Here is an 18525-nt window from a genome sequence, read left to right as displayed (position 1 = left end):
GAACCATTCCCCGGTGAAGAAGTTGCTAAGGAAGATGTTTTAGGAGGGATGGTCAAATGCTTTTCTTCCCATTGAGTTGCAGTTACTTTTCATTTAGGCTGGGATTTCTTGTCAAGTGGTTGATAAGATAATGCAATTTAAAATGCTGTACTGGAAAAAGTGCCTCTTCAGTTGATCAGGCAGCGGCCTTCTTAGAGGATAGCAAAAGGCCTTGCAAAGGGATGTCTGTTCCGAGATGGGTGCCACCTTAGAAGAGTTATCCTCCCAACTGACGTAGGAAGGAGTGTCTCTTCCAAGGGACTGAATGCTGTGATAGTATCAGTAAAGCTTTATTGTGGAGCTTTGGCCCATTACAATATTAAAAAGTATAAATCAACATAATATACAATAAAAGAATTACCAAGAATAAACTACATGGGCCCTCAGTCCCTCTCAATTCAACCTTCCAATATATCTGAGGTGGAATCTAACATATATTGTGCAAATTTTGGTCATCCTATTTCCTTCTGTGTAGTCTTAGATTGAATTTTTGAGGCTGCCATCACAAAAAGGCCAACCCTGTAGGATATATAAAGATCCGAATCTGAAAGAAGGAGGTATATTGTATCTGCCTCAGAGTGTACCTGGAGCATGGATATAAAGCTAAGAAGGAACTTGACCATAGCCTCATCATACAAGGGGCAGTTCAACACATAATGAGGTACATCCTCTGCTTCACATCTGCAAATACAGATTTGCTGCTCCAGTGGTGGTTGAGCATATCTGTCTTCCAGATACTTTTTTTGGCGTTGATTGAAACCGTAACGCTGCCAGAGCCTTTCTTATATTATATTGGGTTATACCAACAAGATAAGAGGCTCTGTAATGATTTTTTTTAATGAGACTAAACCAAGGAGCAAACTTGTAATGTAGAATTGCTCTGTCCATGGAATTATCTCCTCTAAAAATCCAGTCCCGGAAGTAGAAATCAGAATTTGGTGAAAGCAATAAATCATCTGGGACAGTAAAACTATGCAAGCTGTTTTTAAAGAAGTATCATGCAACTTAGAATAGTAGAATCTGCAAACTTTGGTTACCAAACGAAGTAGGTTTTATTTCAAAATTGCCAGTTGAGCGCAGGCTTTAATAGAGGGCAAGCTGAGTTCTGCCCCGAGAAGAGCCGCGGGTGTCCCCAGGGGGAATGCTGTGATACGGTCATATCATGTTAAGATCAAGCAAATGAGACCTTTTGTCAAAGGCTTTCACAGCTGGAATCACCTGGCTGTTGTGAGTTTTCCAGGCTTTGTGGTCATGGTCTGGTAGTTTTTGGTCCAAACGTTTCACTCGCATCTGTGGCTGGCATCTTCAGAAGCAGGTCATGGTAAGGTTTGTTTCTCTGCATGGTTTTGGAGAGAACCCCAGAAATCCCACAACAGCCAGAAATGAGACACCTTCAGAATTGCTGTATCGGTTTTATTCATAGGCATGTCGGATTGATAAATCAATTTACAGGGCTACATCCATGCCCATCCTTGCAAAGAATAAGCTGCTGCAATCGTGGTAGAGCAGAGGGGGCTGGGCTTCTTTAGTCTGGGAGGTGTGCCTTTTTAAAAGAACCCCACCCCCCATCTAAAAGAATAGAACCCCAGCGCGAATCTACTCCAGCCTGCTTCTTGGGGGTCATCGCTTTCAGCATGAAAAGAGGTATGTTGCATTGTTTTAGGGTTGTGTTTGAAAACCATCTTTCCAATCTACCTGTGTTGTGAAGCAGCAAAAACTGCGTTTTTTAAACCCAGAAACTCCACCTGTTCATTGGAGGCCTCGGGGAACCGGAGTTTAGACTTTCTTGAAGTAAGTGGGAAGTGTACTTTTATCAAATGTAAGGAAAGGAACTCAGAATAGAGCTTTGTATAGGGGTCACCAGTGTGTCTGGAGCAATCTCTTTTGCCACCTGTTAGATGCCCCTAGTCCAGTGGTGGCGAACCTTTGGCACTCCAGATGTTATGGACTACAATTCCCATCAGCCCCTACAATTGGCCATGCTGGCAGGGGCTGATGGGAATTGTAGTCCATAACATCTGGAGTGCCAAAGGTTTGCCACCACGGCCCTAGTCTGACATCTGAGACAAGGGAAATGACAAAGGAAGGGAGTACATTGAGTGTACGTAGGCATAGATTATTTGTGCAAAAAGAAAGAAAACTAGATGTATTGTCAAAGGTTTTCACGGCCAGACTCAACTGGTTGTGGTGGGCTTTCTGGGCTGTGTGGCCATGGTCTGGTGGATCTTGTTCGTAACGTTTTGCCTGCATCTGTGGCTGGCATCTTCAGAGGTGTATCGCAGAGAGAAGTGTGTTATGCAGTTCAGTGAGAAGGGAATGCTGGAAAGAAAACCAGAATTCACTTGATGGAGGATAAGTCTGTGTATGGCTATTACCTGTGGCAAGCCAGAGGCAGCGCACCTCTGCATATCAGAAGGCTGCTCAGTTCAGCATCCTAGAGGCACCTGAGAAGCCTTTGTTGGAAACAAACAAACTGGATCGCACGGCCCATCCAACAACAAAGGATCTTCTTTCTTGGCTCTGCAGCCCCTCAGAGCTTTGGGGCCTTCTGTCCCAAGTCTACAGCATGGACTGTCCTTCTGCTATTCCAAATCAGTTTGCCAAGCCTCCTCCTTGGGGCCACAGGCTTCCTGGTTCTGACCTGTGGTTGCCGGTGTTTCTGCAGGTTGCCCATTGGATGCTCTGAGAGATGGTTACGTTTGTCCCTGCATGGAGAAAGAGAAATCTGAAGGGACTGTTGACGAGGAGGCGTTCTGCCCATGATCTGTGGTCTGGTCTCCCATACAGCAGAGAAGAGTAGCAGTGGAGAAGAGTGGGACAAAAAGGGCTAAGTGAGCTCTGGTTTTCTTTTTGGAGGGCTTTTCTCAAAGCCACATCTTTTTAACAGGGGTTAACAGGGGTTTTCTTTTTTCTCTTTATCCTGGCCGTGTGCTTGCCCCAGGCTTTTGAGAGGTGGGGCTTGCTGAGAAGTGGGGCTATTAGCTATATTGTTCAGTCTCTGGAAGCAGCAGCATGCGCGGGTGTTTTACTGAATAAGGACATATCTTGAGGGATAGTAGATGGTACAGAAAGCTCAAGGGGGAGGCACTCATTAAAAGTTTAATATTTGAATATCTAAACAGAATTAAATATGAAGTCAGGAAGCCAGCAGGAAAGTGGGGTCTTTCCAGTGTTTTGCACTGAGTGTCACATGTATGACTATCTACCACTAGGACAGAAGTTGTGGGTGTGCCCTCGCTGCAATGAGCTCTTGGCACTCAGGGAACATGTGGGTTCTCTTGAAGCCAAGGTGGCAGACCTGGAGAAGCTGAAAGAGGCAGAGAGGGTGACAGACGAGGCTTTCAGGGACCTAACAGCCGGGTCCCACTCCCAAGGTGACATCTCTTCAGATCTCATGGAGAATGAGAGTCTGGGGGATGGAAGGTGCCGGTCTGAGATGGTGGAAGATGCTCCCTTAGATGGGACCCCTTCCTCAGCTGGTTATCAGCTATCCTCTCGCACTGAGGATACTCCTCAGGGAGGTGGGGGGCTCCTCGTAGTAGGCAATTCAATCATTAGGAATGTAGAGAGTTGGGTTTGTGAGAGGCGTGATGATTGCATGGTGACTTGCCTGCCTGGTACGAAGGTTGCGGATGTCACACTTCATCTAGATAGGCTGATAGACTGTGCTGGGGTGGAATCAGCAGTTGTGGTCCACATTGGCACCAATGATAGTCTAATATTAGGAATATATTGTCCCCCTGACCGAAGTGCAAAAGAGGATTCTGAGATGGAAAAAGAAATTAGAGAGGCCAGCAAAAGCAAAAACGTAATGGTAATGGGTGATTTCAACTATCCTCACATAAACTGGAAAAATGCATGTTTCAGGTCATAGTAAGGAGAGAGCTTCCCTGGATATGCTAAATGACTGTGTCTTAGAGCAGATGGTTGTGGAACCAACAAGGGGAGAGGTGATCCTAGATCTAATTCTATGTGGGACCCAGGACCTGGTGCGGGAAGTCAGTGTTGTTGAGCCGATAGGGAACAGCGACCACAATGTTGTCAGATTCAGTATCTTTGCATGCGAGGAAGTGACTACTACTAATGTAGTTATATTCGCCTTCAGAAAGGGAAATTTCTCAAAGATGAGGGGGATAGTGTGCAGGAAGCTGAAAAGGAAAATCAAGAGAGTCAAAACTGCCCAAGGTGCTTGGAGGTTATTTAAAAACACAGTAATAAAAGCTCAGCTGGAATGTGTTCCACAGGTTAGGAAAGGCAGCACCCAGTCCAAAAGAAAGCCACCATGGGAGGTTGAGGAAATTATCAGAAAAAAGATGTCTTTTAGAAAATGGAAGTCCAGCTTGACTAATTAAGAATATGAGAGGGAACACAAATGGTGGCAAAAGAGAAGCAAGTTAGCTGTAAGGGAAGTCCTATAGATTAAAAACTCGTTGAGAAACAAGAAGCAAAGGGTGGGTGTACATGGGAAGTTCTCACAATGGAGAGATGTAGGGGGTGATGTCCCCCAAGGATCCGTTTGGGGACCAGTGCTCTTTAACCTATTCACAAATGACCTGGAATTAGGGGTGGGTAGCGTGGTGGCCAAGTTTGCGGATGATACCAAATTATGTAGGGCAGAGGTGGGATCCAGCAGGCTCGCACCAGTTCCCGAGAGTGGGTTACTAATTATTTGTGTGTGCCGAGAGGGGGTTACTAATTGGGTCCGCTTTTCCGTCTCCACGCTCTCACCTCCCCCTCTCTTCTTTCTCGTAGCCTGGAGCTTGCTGGCTAGTAAGAGGAGGGACCCTTTAACTACTGTTGGATCCAGGGGACTCTTTACTTGCTTGGTAGACTATTTATTTTGGCACTCTGTCTGTTCATTTTATGATAAATTGTGATTTACCATGATGCTTGGCCACTTAAAAGCTCTGTATTCCTGTATGTGAGAACGTTATGCTAATCTGTGTCTTTAATCTGGATTAATTAATGTGAAATATTTGCAGAATATACAGTATGGATTGCAAATTCTAGTTCACAATGGATGGTGTTCTGGTTTATTTTTTACTTTAAACAGAAGAAGAAGAAGAGTTTGGATTTATATCCCCCCTTTCTCTCCTGCAGGAGACTCAAAGGGGCTTACAATCTCCTTGCCCTTCCCCCCTCACAACAAACACCCTGTGAGGTGGGTGGGGCTGAAAGCTGTGACTAGCCCAAGGTCACCCAGGAATAAAAAGGGAGTGTTAATGACTGATTTTAAGTATTTATGGGGCTAAAGGATTACAAAGCATTTTGTATAAGTGAAAGGTTAAAGGAACTAACTACTAATGCTTACTCAATTTTTTAAAAAAGTCATGACCTGTGTATCCTAGCAGTAGCCTTGATATCTAGCTCTTAAATATGCCTATGCAGTAGGAATGGTCCATTGGATCCACGTTTTAATGAATTTGTGTCTTAATCTAAAGTGCAAGTTATTTTGAGTATTGAATGTATTAGCCCTTCAGAATATAGTTAACAAACAGTGGTGATGGTGAATCTTCACTAAACTGTAGTGACCACTCATGATTTCACAGTTGGCATCAAGTCCTGTTGTTTCCTATGTTAGCAAAGGTAGAAAACGGGCTGGTTAGCGAAGGTAGAAAACGGAATAATTCTCCCTGTTGGGCTGTTTTTAAAACATGTTTTAGAAATATGTGTGATCCCTAGCAGAGCCACCCGCAAGGAGGCGAGCCACTGCATGCTGGACCAGCTTCAATTTCCAGATCAGCCGCAAGGGAAGGCCCGTGTGGAGTGAGTTACAGTAGTCTAACCTGGAGGTGACCGTTGCATGGATCACTGTGGCCAGGTCAGCCTGGGAGAGGAAGGAAGCCAGTTGCCGGGCCTGGCAAAGATGGAAGAAAACGGCCCGGGTGACATGTGCCGCCTGGGTCTTCATTGAGAGGTGGACCCCCAGGTTGCGAGCTGAAGAGGTCGGTGCCAAAGAGACCCCTTCCAACACCGGCGGCTAAAAATCCCCAGCTCCCCCCGCCCTCCCTGCGGCCCAGCCAGAGGATCTCTGTCTTTGATGGATTAAGTTTTGACCTGATTTGCTTCAACCAACCAACAACCGCCTCCAAACAGTGCTGTAGAGCTGCAGGGGCAGCGGCCACCGCCCCCTCCATCAACAGACTGAGCTGAGTGTCATCAGCATATTGATAACAAGTCAGCCCGAAATTCCGCACCAGCTGAGCAAGGGGTCGCATATAGATGTTAAAGAACAGGGGGGGTAGCAAGGCCTCCTGAGGCACACAGCAATGAAGCAGGCACCTCTGGGAAGCTTGATCCCCGCACCACTCTTACTGACTCCGCTCCCGGAGGAACGAGGCAATCCACCGAAGGACAATGCCCGCGCCCCAGAAACAGCCAGGCGGTGGGTCAACAGGTCATGGTCCACCACATCAAACGCTGCGGTAAGGTCCAATAATACCAGCAGTGCTGATCTGCCTCGGTCAAGCTGCATGCGGAGCATATCTGTGATGACGATGAGGATGGTCTCCATCCCATGCCCAGCATGGAAACCGGACTGGAAGGGATAGAGTGCCAATTTGTCCTCCAGGAAGCCTTGAAGCTGCTCCAACACCACTTGCTCAATTACCTTCCCCAGAAACAACAGATTCGAGACAGGGCAGTAATTGGCCAGATCACTGGGATCTAAAGATGGTCTTTTCAAGAGTGGGTGGACCACTGCCTCATTCAGCCCACTTGGAAACATTCCTTGTTCAATGGAGCAGTTGATGATATTCAACAGGTGAGGTTGCTTTAATTAACAGGAGGACACAGATCCAGAGGACAAGTAGTAGATCTAATAGCAGCCGGGGCCCTGTCGACATCGGCCTCAGTGAGCAGGGAAAACTGGTCCAAATGAGTACCTGATGACGGCAATGGGGCTTTCTCTCCTGTAAGGAAACTCAAAGGGGCTTACAATCTCCTTTCCCTCCCCCCCATAACAAGCACCCCGTGAGGTGGGTGGGGCTGAGAGAGCTCCGAAGAGCTGTGACTAGCCCAAGATCACCCAGCTGGCATGTATTGGCGTGCACAGGCTAATCTAGTTCCCCAGATAAGCCTCCACAGCTCAAGTGGCAGAGCGGGGAATCAGACCCAGTTCTCCAGATTAGAGTGCACCTGCTCTTAACCACTACGCCACACTGGCTCTCCAGGCTGGAGAGTCTGATCTGATAGATGCCTATGGCAGGGATGGGCAACTAGTGACCAGTAGGAGAATGGAGAGAGTTCAGGAAATCTGTGAGCAAATGTAGGTGGGGTCAAGCTGCTTGAAATTACTCTCCCAGATTGGATGCAGCTTGAATAAAGTTTTTGGGACAAACAATTAGGGGTCCGGGTGAGACTCAGGGCTCCTTACCCTTCACTGGAGTCTGGTCTTTGTGCCAGCAACTCCTCGCGCAACGAACTCAGCACTTGCATGATCAGCAAATGGTTCTTGCTGGTTGTGGTCTCCTGGAGCCTCTGGAGGAGAAGCTGAGTTGGAAGCTGGACATCTGGGGAGGGGGGGGTGGGCTGGAGGAGGGAAAGGGGACAAAAGAGACTAACTGGGGTGTTGTGGAGTTTCCCGGCTGTATGGCCGTGCTCCAGTAGCCTTTTCTCCTGACGTTTTGCCTTCATCTGTGGCTGGCATCTTGATCCTGTGAAGATGCCAGCCACAGATGCAGGCAAAACATCAGGAGAAAATGCTACTGGAACATGGAGATGCCAGCCACAGACAGCATAAAGAGACTAACGGTTGCTGGCAGTCCATTTCAGCAGAATGGCTTTCCACGCTGCTGCTGGGGCCTTGGTATAATAAGGCATGTTCCGTGGTGATGTGCCTTGACGTTCACAGTGTATCTTGTGAACCAGCACGCAAGAAAGACGAATGTGCCAGATTAGACCAGTGGTTTGGGGTTGATCAGTTCCAAACACCAAAATAAATCCTGCTGATACCTCAACGTAAAGTGCACAGTGCATTTATTGCGCTACCATTAAATATACAAACAACCAAGAACGCTTTAAGAATGTGGAGGGTGGGGGTGTTAGCCCTTCCAGTTTATGTGGTCTGTTTATATTAGCTTCCTCCTCTTCTTGGACCATGAAAACAAAACTCAATTGTATGTTTAAATTGTATGTTATGAGTAGAATTGTATGTTTTGGTAGTAGGTATGTGTTATATGTTAGAATTAAGCAATAGTATATAGTGGTAGTCCATTAGGTATAGTGATAAGTAGATGCTTATAGGAATCACCCTAGCACAATAAATGCACTGTGCACTTTATATTGAGGCTTGTGTATCAGCAGGATGTATTTTTTTGTGTTGGAACTTATCCGCTGTACACCCTTGGATATCGACAGAGACCCATTCACCTGGAAAAAAACGGCCCCTTTGGAAGGTGGCACAAAACCTGCTGAGGCCCCTCCCCAAACCCCACCCACCTCAGGCTGCACCACCGAAATCTGCAGGTATTTCCCAACCCGGATCTGGAAACCTTCCCTGTGGTCTCTCTGGTCTAGCATCCTGTCTCCCAAAATGGCCAGCAAGTGGGAAGACCAACCCACCCAGCCATGAAGGGTCACCTCTTCCTGTTTTTGCTTCTCAGCAACCGGCATGTAGAGATAAACTGCCTCAGAACAGGGAAGTTCCATTTAATAACAACCACTTACAAACCTCTTTCTCCACAAAGTTGTCTAACTCCCTTTTAAAACCATCTAAGCAAGCGGCCATCTCTGCATCCAATAGCCGTGAGTTCCACAAGTTAATTACATATGAAGACTCAACTAATGGGTGAAAATTGTCGCAGCAGGATGGTGTACCAGATTTGTAATGCTGTGTTATATTCACAGACACACTGGACGGGAAATGAAAACATCACCTGCGGAATTCATAGAGAGTGCCTGCTAAAGGAAGCATCTCTGTGATCCCCAGCTGAAAGCTACCGCACACAATGGCAGTCAAAACATACCCCGGCTAGCTCTGTTGTGCTGTCTGTCTCTGGAAGGCCCTGCTGCTGTGCGGTTATCTCAAGGAATGACCTGGGAGTTCTCTGGTCTGGCTCATCAGATGGCAACAAGATCCCTTCCAGGGTCCTGGCTGTGCACTCATCCACTGAGAGAGGCGTCAAAATGTCCTGGTCCGACGGTCCATCTTCAGAACCCAGAGTGGTTGTTTCTGTTTCATGGTCTTCATGGCTGGGGTCTCTGGCATTTGAGGAAGGGCGTTCATCATTGGTGAGGTCTCTCTTTTCTGCTTCCTGGGAGGGATCCAGAATTTCACTGCTGGAATCTCCAGGGTCTAAAGGAGGCTGTGCAACGTTTTGTAGGCCCCTTTCCTCAGGCTCCTCCTCGGAGGGGTCCATTACATCCTCCAGGATGGAAGTTAGGTCAACCAAAATCCTTTTGACCCTGTGCTTTTCTTGAGAGGCCAGGTTTCCTGGGGGGGATGGCGAATTCACAGGATGGGCTGGGGGTAGAGGGGGCTCTTTGGCTGCAACTGCCTCCTCGTCTGGAACAGAACTGATGTGGCGATGCAGTGGTCTCATTTGCCATTCCTTCTTGCCCAGTTGGCCACCACTTCCATGCGGTTGGAGTTCGGAAGTTGCAGAGGGATGACACTTCGCTGCCTTCTTCGGAGCTGGAATAAAACAGCACTGTTGAATAAGCCATTCATCAATCCGTTTTGAAACACTTATTAGCTACCTTTCTTCTTCAAGGTGGCTTGCAATACAATGAAAATACATAAAAGAGATTATATAACAATTGAGAATCACAATTTAAGACAGCTTTAATTAAATGCAGTCTTAAATAGCACCATTTTCAGCTGCCTCCTGAAGATCAAGAGTGAGGGAGCCGGGCACGCCTCACGGGAGAACTTGTTTCATAATTTTGAGGCTAACACTCAAAAGGCCTGACCTCGTGTACTGCTAGATCTCTGAATCCTGTCCCAATAAGTAGACTCAGGTATATTGCTCAGTAGTGTTTATTATTGACACGCAGATTGAGGATACATGAGAGGAAGCCAGTTCTGGAGGAATCTGGCAGGTTGGTACACATTTATCACAGCCAAGTCCCCCTTCCTGCTTTCCCAAAGCAGGACATCCAGCAACAGTTACTTTCAGTTTTACCTGGTACCAAGGCTGATCTATCAGTAGCTGATAACTGCAATGAGCCACCTGACTGGGCAGCCTGGAGACAACATAATAAACAATTGCTCTTTCCCAGGATGCCGGCAGGCCAGGGGAGGCCTAGTTGTCTAAAAGCAGCGAGGAAGCCATAAGCCTTCATCAGGATAGTTACAGATCAGACAGAATGCAGATCGAACTGCAATGGTTACATTAGTACAAAGGCATGATCCTGACCTATACCCACCAAACAAGCTTCTTTGATTGGTGGGCCAGTCAGGAGTGCCTCTCCCTGCTGTCTTAATTCCCAGACAGGAACGCAGGGGAGAAGGCAGACCTTCAGATAACCTGGTCCCAAATCAAGTAGGGGAATTATGTTCAACCACAGTTTTCCACAGACTGCTGCTGTTTTGGAGGATTCATCTCATCATAGGGATTGTATTGGTCCATATTTCAGTGAGGGCTGTCTGTGTGCAAACACATCTGCGCAGATGCAAACTCAGGCTCTTGGCAGAGTTGACGGAACATCAGGGCATCAGAAGAGCCCAGACGGGCAGAACTGCACAGCCCTGCATGGCTGAGGGTGAAACAACGGGTGGAGGCGGCCACCAGGGACAGATCTGGGCGAGCGGGGGACAAGTGTCCCAGGTGGGGGCCAGAGAGGGGAGGTAGCAAGAGGTGAAGCAGGCTCAATTGCCTGCAGCAGGTGCATCCCATTCCTGATTAGGCTGCTGCTAGGGGGAGAGACTCAACTCTAGGTTAGGCAGAAGCTGTGGCTGTGAGTCAGGTAAGAGAAGAGGGAGGCTCCCTCAGGGAGCTTAAGGGTTCTGAGGAGATGTTCAAAGATGTGGGGGAAGGGAGTGGCGTTCCTGCCAGAGGGACACGTGGCGTCACATGTCCCCAGGTACCACCCATTTGATGACGTGAGGGGCGCAATTCTGCACAGCTTTGATCAAGCCGTGGTCAAGGGCTGGGAGCCAGCATGTCCATCCGGCAGGTACAGATGCCCCTGCCAGCAGCAGCCGGTGCCAGGTTGCGGCAGGCCCCTCGAGCAAGGCAGGCCCAGCCTCCAGTGGAGGTGGGGAGGTGGCAGCAGCCAGCGCAGGGCAGGGCACCTTCCGAGGGGTGCTTGGTGGGCCGGCGGCAGGCTCCCAGCCCAGTGCTGGCTGCTGCCACCTGCCAACCCCCCCCCCATAGGGGAGGCGCAGGGGGCGCAAAGGGGGCGCTGGGGGTTGCCCCGGGCGCCATTTATTGCCAGCACATCTCTGGAAGAAGGAGACAGTATTCAAGAGGACAGGAGTTCATCCAGTGTTTGAGATAATCGTCCAAAGGTTTCAGGGAGAGCTGAGCAAACAGTTGAAGAGCCCAATAGCAGGAGGGGGGGAAATAAGCATCTGGGGAATGAACCCGTGGCCTCAGACGTCTCTGCACTAATGAACAGAGCGTGGGAAATAAACAAGACAAACTCAAACTCAGAACACAGCAAAACATCATCGAGACATGGTGGGATCAGCCTCGTTATTGGAATGTAATTATTGAGGGTGTCAAGCATTTTGTGTGCTGTGTTTAGAGAGAATCCACTTTGGTTGCTGGGAGGCCAACCAAAAATCCTTTTTTCCTTTCTCGCTATTCTACTCATCTTGGAAAGCAGGTCTCAGCAATCAGCAGTCAGAGATGGCTGGACTATCCTCCAAGGAGTCATCATTACTGGGTGTGAAATCATATCATTAACTGAAGCTGGGTAGAACGGGTCATCTAGAAGGGTTAACTGAGTAAGTTTCATTTCAGGAGGGAGGGGTTCTCCTGAAGGTAAAACCTGATTAGTTAATTACTGATCGCTTGATATGACCAAGCTATTCCATAAATTAGTTACATCAGTGTTAGCAGTTATCGTTCCTTTTGCTTTGTCTATGCATTGCCTTTACTCTGCCTGAATACTTAGAACTCTGCACATGGACTGAGGACTTCTAAGTGTACTTTGCCTGCACATGTTTCTTTCATTAGACACCTGCGGTTGTAGTTCTTGCAGGTGTGTGGAATGTGGGTTGTTTTGACCCTGGGGGGAAGGCTGCATTGTCTCTGGAGCCTGGGACTGGAAGGATGCCACAAACACACACCCTTAGGAACTGGTGGTCAGGGGCAGTGTTGTGTGACGCGGAGGGGCATGACGTGGGCTTATAATGGAAGCTGCTTTGGTGTTTAACCTTTAGTTCTGGCAACAGAAGTCTCAATACTTAACTGTTTCCAAATAAAGAAATCATCTGAACACAGAGTCTCCTTATTGAACAGCCCCGGGGGGGTGGGGGGGCACAACACTGCACACCCTCGAGCAGCCTGGAGTCAAATGAGGCAGATGGGCTCTTCTCACGCACCCCCCCCCCATTTTAAATCTGGGAGCTGTACTATGCCTGAAGCAATTACTGAAGCAATTTTTAAAAACTGTACACAGCCAGTTAGCTCTCCAATGGCCCTGGTGGGCAAAAGCCCCCCTTTATCCCCCTTGACGCCAGGAAAACTACCAGAGGGCCTCATGGAGAGCTTTTGGCTTTGTCAAAGGCCATGAGTAGACTTGTCCCCTCCTCTGATAGGCTTGGCCTTCTGATTTTACACCTTGGGAATGGCGGGGGGGGGGGGGGGCACACAGGGCCTGTTCACGCATTTACTCTGTTTCCCCGTGTACCTCTGAAAATAAGACGTAGTAGAGGTTTTTCTGAAGTGCGAAATATAAGGCATCCCCTAAAAGCAAGACGTAGCAAAGTTTTTGTTTGGAAGCATGTCCGACGATCAGAACACAGAAAAATAAGACATCCCCTGAAACTAAAACATAGCGCATCTTATTTTCGGGGAAACACGGTAGTTGTGCCATCCAGTCACTTCTGATTTATTAATCAATGACCTCCGAAATGTCCTCTCTTGAACAGTCTTTCTCAGGTCATGCAAAGGGAGGGCCGTTGCTTCTTTTCTTGAGTCAGTCTCATGGTGGGTCTTTCTCTTTTCTTACTGCCTTCAGCTTTTCCTAGCACAAGGGTCGGGAACCCGCGGCTCGCGAGCCGCAAACGGCTCTTTCCCGCTTGTGGTGCGGCTCCTGGCATGGCCCCTTCCTCCCCTCTCTGGGGCTTTTCCACAGCAATTTCCCCCTCTCTCTCGTCTCTCTCTCCTCCTCTCTCCTAGTCACCTCTGCTCTCCTTTCCACCCTCCACTTTCCCCAGCTTCTTCCTTCTCCTCGGAGCCTCGTTTGGCCGCCTCACCCCCCTTAAATCAGGCTCCATGAGTTTTCTTTTCCGTGGAAAATGGGTCCAGGTGGCTCTTTGAGTGTTAAAGGTTCCCTACCCCTGTCCTAGCATGACTGCCTTTTCCAGTGAGTAAAGTACAGTCAGTTTCAGTTGAGTGTTCTACTCTCCAGTTCTCTGGTGTAGCGGCTTATTTTAGTGACAAGATCTATATACTGGTTTGTACTTCACCAATGTCATGTTTGAGCTTTATTTATTTATTATTAAACTAGCGGGGCCCAGCCACGCGTTGCTGTGGCTTATTGTGGTGAAATGGGAAAGGAACAGTAGCAGCAAATCAATTGCAGAGGCCAGCAGTACGTGCTCATGCAAACATGCAGCCTGATACTGTGCGATGTCAGTGATGTGTGTGCCCGCATTCCTTGGGGGTGGGGGGGGGGAATGGAAAGGCACACCTCCCACACATCTAGGCTGGCTGGTCATGATCCTTTACCTGGGAGTAAGTTTGGTTGGTGGCAATGGGTGTCGCTTCTGAGGAAACCCTCTGAGGAGCGCGAAGCAGCCATTCAAAGTATGTCACGGTTGCTGTACCGAGCTTACTCCTGAGTAATGCGTGCCTGGTTTTTTTAACTGTAACCGCAGTATGAAGGGAATCTAGGGTGCCTGGCCCCTCCCTCATGTCCCTTGCATGTCGCCCCTCACTCTCTTCCCTCCCTCACTTCTCTTCCCTTGCATGCCACCCCTCCCCCTCCCTCCCTTCCCTTTCCCTCTGCTAGGGTGGGTGGGTCATATCAAGATGCTGGGCCCCCTGCCTCCCCTCCCTTGCATGCCACCCCTCACTCTCCCCTCTCTCATTTCTCTTCCCTTGCATGCCTCCCCCTCCGTCCCTTTCCTCTCCCTCCCTCTCTTCCCTTGCATGCCACCCCTCCCTCCCTCCCCCCCCTCCCCCTCCCTCGTGTGTATGTGTGTGTATGTGTTTCACTTCCACTCCAGTTACTGCCTATGTGCTGTTTTCACTGCTCATATTTGGCCGTCTGAGTGAACATTCTAAGCAGCATGAACATTCTAAGGGTGACAGTTACACACAGGCAGCTGCATGTGCTTCACCAGGGAGCGCCAGGAAAAAGGCGTTTTACCTGGGCCAGGTGTGAAATTTCAGGTATGTCAACATCTAAAAACACTCTCACCTGGCTGACTATAGTGGCTGGGAATTTTCAGAGGAATTGGGTCAACAGTTACTGAGTTATACTATCATCAACAAAAACACTGTTAGCTTTATATATATATATATAGATTTGACATACCAGCCACCCCTGAAGGGCTCTGGGCGGTGCATAGAGGATAAAATACAACTCCGTTTTGCAGACTCTGCAGAGCTGTCAAGGTCCTGCAGGGCCCTGATGGCTGGGAGGTGGGGAGGGGAGTGTTCCACCAGGCAGGGATCAAACAGAGAAGGCCCTGGCCCGGAGGTGTGGGGGAGGCTAGTCGCATCATGGAGGGGCCAGGAACCACCAGTAGATTTGCCTTTGCAGAACGCAGAGTCAGCCTCAGTAGGGACATACGAGGAGAGAGACCCTTAAGAACTCTTGGGTACATGCCATTATGATGATGATGATGATGAAGAAGAAGAAGAGGGAGAAGAAGAAGAGGAGGAGGAGTAGTTTGGATTTATATCCCCCCTTTCTCAAAGAGGCTGACTGTAACGAACAAGTAAGGTCTAGGCAAAAGCAACCGTTATGAGTTCTTTATTGAGCTGGCATTCTTAGTCGGAAACAGGTGATGCGAGATCTGAAGCCCAGATCTCGGTCGACAGCTTTTACAAGGGTATCGAACAGGCTCCCGCCAAAAGAGTATAAACAAGACAGGATTTCACACAGACTAGCAAGCAAGTGAAAGATAACCAAAACAGCAAAATTCCCCTTCCCAGGGATTAAGCCAAGAACCTCCGGCGAGAACCTCTCAAGGTCAGAAAACACACACTCTCCACAACTTACACTGACAATCTCCTTGCCCTTCCCCCCCTACAACAAACACCCTGTGAGGTGGGTGGGGCTGAGAGAGCTCCGAAGAGCTGTGACTAGCCAAAGGTCACCCAGCTAGCGTGTGTGGGAGTGCACAGGCTAATCTGAATTCCCCAGATAAGCCTCCACATCTCAAGTGGCAGAGCTGGGAATCAAACCCGGTTCCTCCAGATTAGAATGCACCTGCTCTTAACCACCACACCACTGCAATCAGTCATGACCAGGAGACCCACCGGTTTTCAATTTTTCCGGTTGGTTCAGAACGTAATCTCATCATCTCAATTTGTCTCAGCTCTCTAGATTTCCTTCCTGAAAACAATGACTGTGGCTACGTACATGCCCTGCCTCAGGGGTCCTCAACGGGGCTCCCAAGCACTCCAGGAGGCCCTCTGGTAGTTTTCCTGGCGTCAAGTGGGACAAAGGGGGGCTTTTGCCCACCAGGGCCATTGGAGAGCTAACTGGCTGTGTACAGTTTTAAAAAATTGCTTCGGTAATAACTGCTACCACAGCATGAAGAAACTATTTTAAAAACATACTGACATCCTGTTAAATGAATCTTCTGCCTGAACCGTTGAAGAGTTAGTTATGTATAACCTCACTCCATGACATTTTGTGGCTGGCTCCGCCTCCTGCAGCAGCCATTTTGTGGCTGCACCCACCACCGTGTGTCAGAATCCCAAAGGAGGCCACAGGTGTGAAAAAGGCTGGGCACCCCTGCTGCCCTACACTTTCCACAGTGAACACAGAAGCAAAAAAACTCACTGAGCTTCTCTGTCATCTCCTCATCTTCCTTTTATTCCTTTGGTCATCCAAAGGCTCAAATGCATCTCTGGCAACTTTCCTGCTCCACATATGTTTAAATACTTTTTTTGTCTTGATGTTTTTACCAAATTGCTCCTCATTTAGCACCAGGCATTCCAGCTCCTCCATCTTGGACTTGAGGCCTTTAGAACTGGCATACAGAGACCTGCAGCGTGTTTCTATATCAGCTGTTTCCCTCGACATCAACCCTTGCCTCCTTCAGCCATTTTGTCTCCACCCCCGCCCCTATTTGGACAAATTACTCTCATTCCTTACGCAAGGGAGGCAGCTTCCAAGTGTGGAGGACTGTCGTGCTGGGTCCAATCCTGTATTCACAGGGAAGCGATTCACAGAACTGCCTTGGGAATGAATGCCCTTCGGGTGGCGTGAACAGTGGAGGCGGCCCAGACCCTACCTTTGGCTTGGGGCACATGTGTGGGAATGCAGAAGATGAGATCCGTCCAGATGATGGGGTCCCGCTTCTGGCTGTTCAAAGTGGCAGGCATCCTAGCTGGTCGCTGCCTTGTTCCAGAGGGGAATGCCTTCTGGCTGGAAGGACAGTAGGAAAGGGTACTCTGGAAAGGAAGAAACATCCAGGGATCTCATGAACAAAGGGATGCAAGGAAGGAGAAAAACACTCCTAGCCAAGAAAGGGTGTACAGATGCCAACCTCCCGGTGGGACCTGGGGGTGTCTTGGAGTTGCAGCTCAGCACCAGACTACAGATATCAGCTCCCTGGGAGAAAATTGGTGTTTTGGAAGGTGGACGGTTTGGCCTTGAGGTCTTTCTCATCCCCAGACTCCATCCCCAAATCTCCAGAAGTTTCCCAACAAGAATCTAGCAACCCTAGCGCCCACCCACCCACTCTCTACCTGCGGCTAGGGAGGACCCCAAGGACAGCCCTCACTTCTTTGAGTGGTTAGTTGCCCCCTGACTAGGGTAGGTTCAGTACTCAGAACTCCCAGTTGAACTCCTGCCAAGTTTAAGAAAGAGGTGCAAATGGTAAAGAGCAGCTGAACTCTTGCCTAGCTAGCTTCTCTGCAGGGCCAACAACCAGCATTTAACCTTGCTCATTGTAGAGACAAAAACACATTTGGTGGAAGGCAGATGCAGCAAAAAAACAAAGCAAAAAAAACCCGCTCTAGGCTCAGATCTTAAAAGCAAAAGGAGGTAAAGTGAGGATCTACCTACCGGGGAGAGACCCAGCCTCTGTACTCCAAGATAGCCTGTGTGATCCACTGGACTCTGAGTTTCCTGTAATCCTCAACCTCACTCAACAAGTTTCTCCAGCATGCGTTGTGTGACATTGTCCCTCTCCTTGCTGAGTTCTTGCTGTGTTCATACACACCAGTAACTAAGCAATGGAGTCTGCACAGGGTTGCAAACAACCAACCTTGCAAACCACAAGAAGGGTTTGTGTGTTTTTAAAAATTCCAATAAAGGCTTGCATAAAATGGGTGGAGAGATGGCCACCTGTTTTTAAGTTAGACTAATTTTTGTCAAGAATTACGAGACCAATGCGGTGATTCCCTTTCCAAGTTTGCTTGTCCTTGCAGAAATTCCAATCTGGTCCTTCTCCCAAAACACACCTCAAGCAGAGGAATATTAAAGAAGGACATTGTCAAAGAACACGAGAAGCTCTCTCAGGGTCCTGTAAAGCGTAAGTCTTCTCTGAAACACACACCACACAGTTCACTCACTCAGCAGGAATAAGAACATTTTTTTATTTATTCTAAAATAAACAGAGCTCAATAGCATAGGTAACCGCATTCACAAAATGAACAAGAAAATATCAAACATGTGGCAAATGCCAGCATCAAAATAGAAAGTCCCCAAATAGTCCAGTCAGCTGAGTTCATGGTTGCGTAGCCTCAGTCACATAGAAGCAAGCAAAAAAGAAATTATCTCAAGGGCAATAGCTAATCGCCAAAGAAAAGGCAGGAATAAAACAAATAGTAATGTAAGCTAGTAATCCAAAAACAAAGAAGGATTTTTCTCTTAGAATATTACAAAGCATTGTAGGTAAATGCTAAGGTCAGATGACATGCTACATCCAGTAAGACCTTTTCTACTAATTAGTACAATGGCCAGAATGTTATCTCAACTACATGCAGGTACTTCTAGTAACTAGAATCTAGTTACAGACTACCAGGCCCGATTATCTCTTGACAATTCTTGTGACCTTGGAGAGCTGAGATGTGGGTAAGGGGGGTTTCCTGGGTTCAACCCCCCATCACATGTCTGAGGCTCCGCCCCTCACCTCCCCCGCTCCCTCCGTTCGCCTTGCCACCCTCGCCCATTCCCCCCCAGCTG

General features: G+C 48.3%; 1 protein-coding gene across 1 annotated transcript; it reads right to left on the bottom strand.

Annotated features, from left to right (window-relative positions):
* Positions 1-1288: 1288 nt before the first annotated feature.
* Positions 1289-17500, bottom strand: LOC125432669. The gene is made up of 7 exons (XM_048496475.1): positions 17404-17500; positions 16628-16787; positions 9006-9673; positions 8479-8667; positions 7415-7569; positions 2681-2744; positions 1289-1375 (listed from the first exon to the last, which is right to left on the bottom strand). The coding sequence occupies exons 2-7, from the start codon at positions 16716-16718 to the stop codon at positions 1289-1291; spliced, it is 1254 nt and encodes a 417-aa protein (XP_048352432.1). The 5' UTR covers positions 16719-16787; positions 17404-17500.
* Positions 17501-18525: the final 1025 nt, after the last annotated feature.

This window comes from Sphaerodactylus townsendi, linkage group LG05 (assembly GCF_021028975.2).
Source record: "Sphaerodactylus townsendi isolate TG3544 linkage group LG05, MPM_Stown_v2.3, whole genome shotgun sequence".
Taxonomy (NCBI): domain Eukaryota; kingdom Metazoa; phylum Chordata; class Lepidosauria; order Squamata; family Sphaerodactylidae; genus Sphaerodactylus; species Sphaerodactylus townsendi.
Note: the sequence above shows the minus strand (reverse complement) of the source record. Positions and strands in the feature narration are given on the sequence as shown.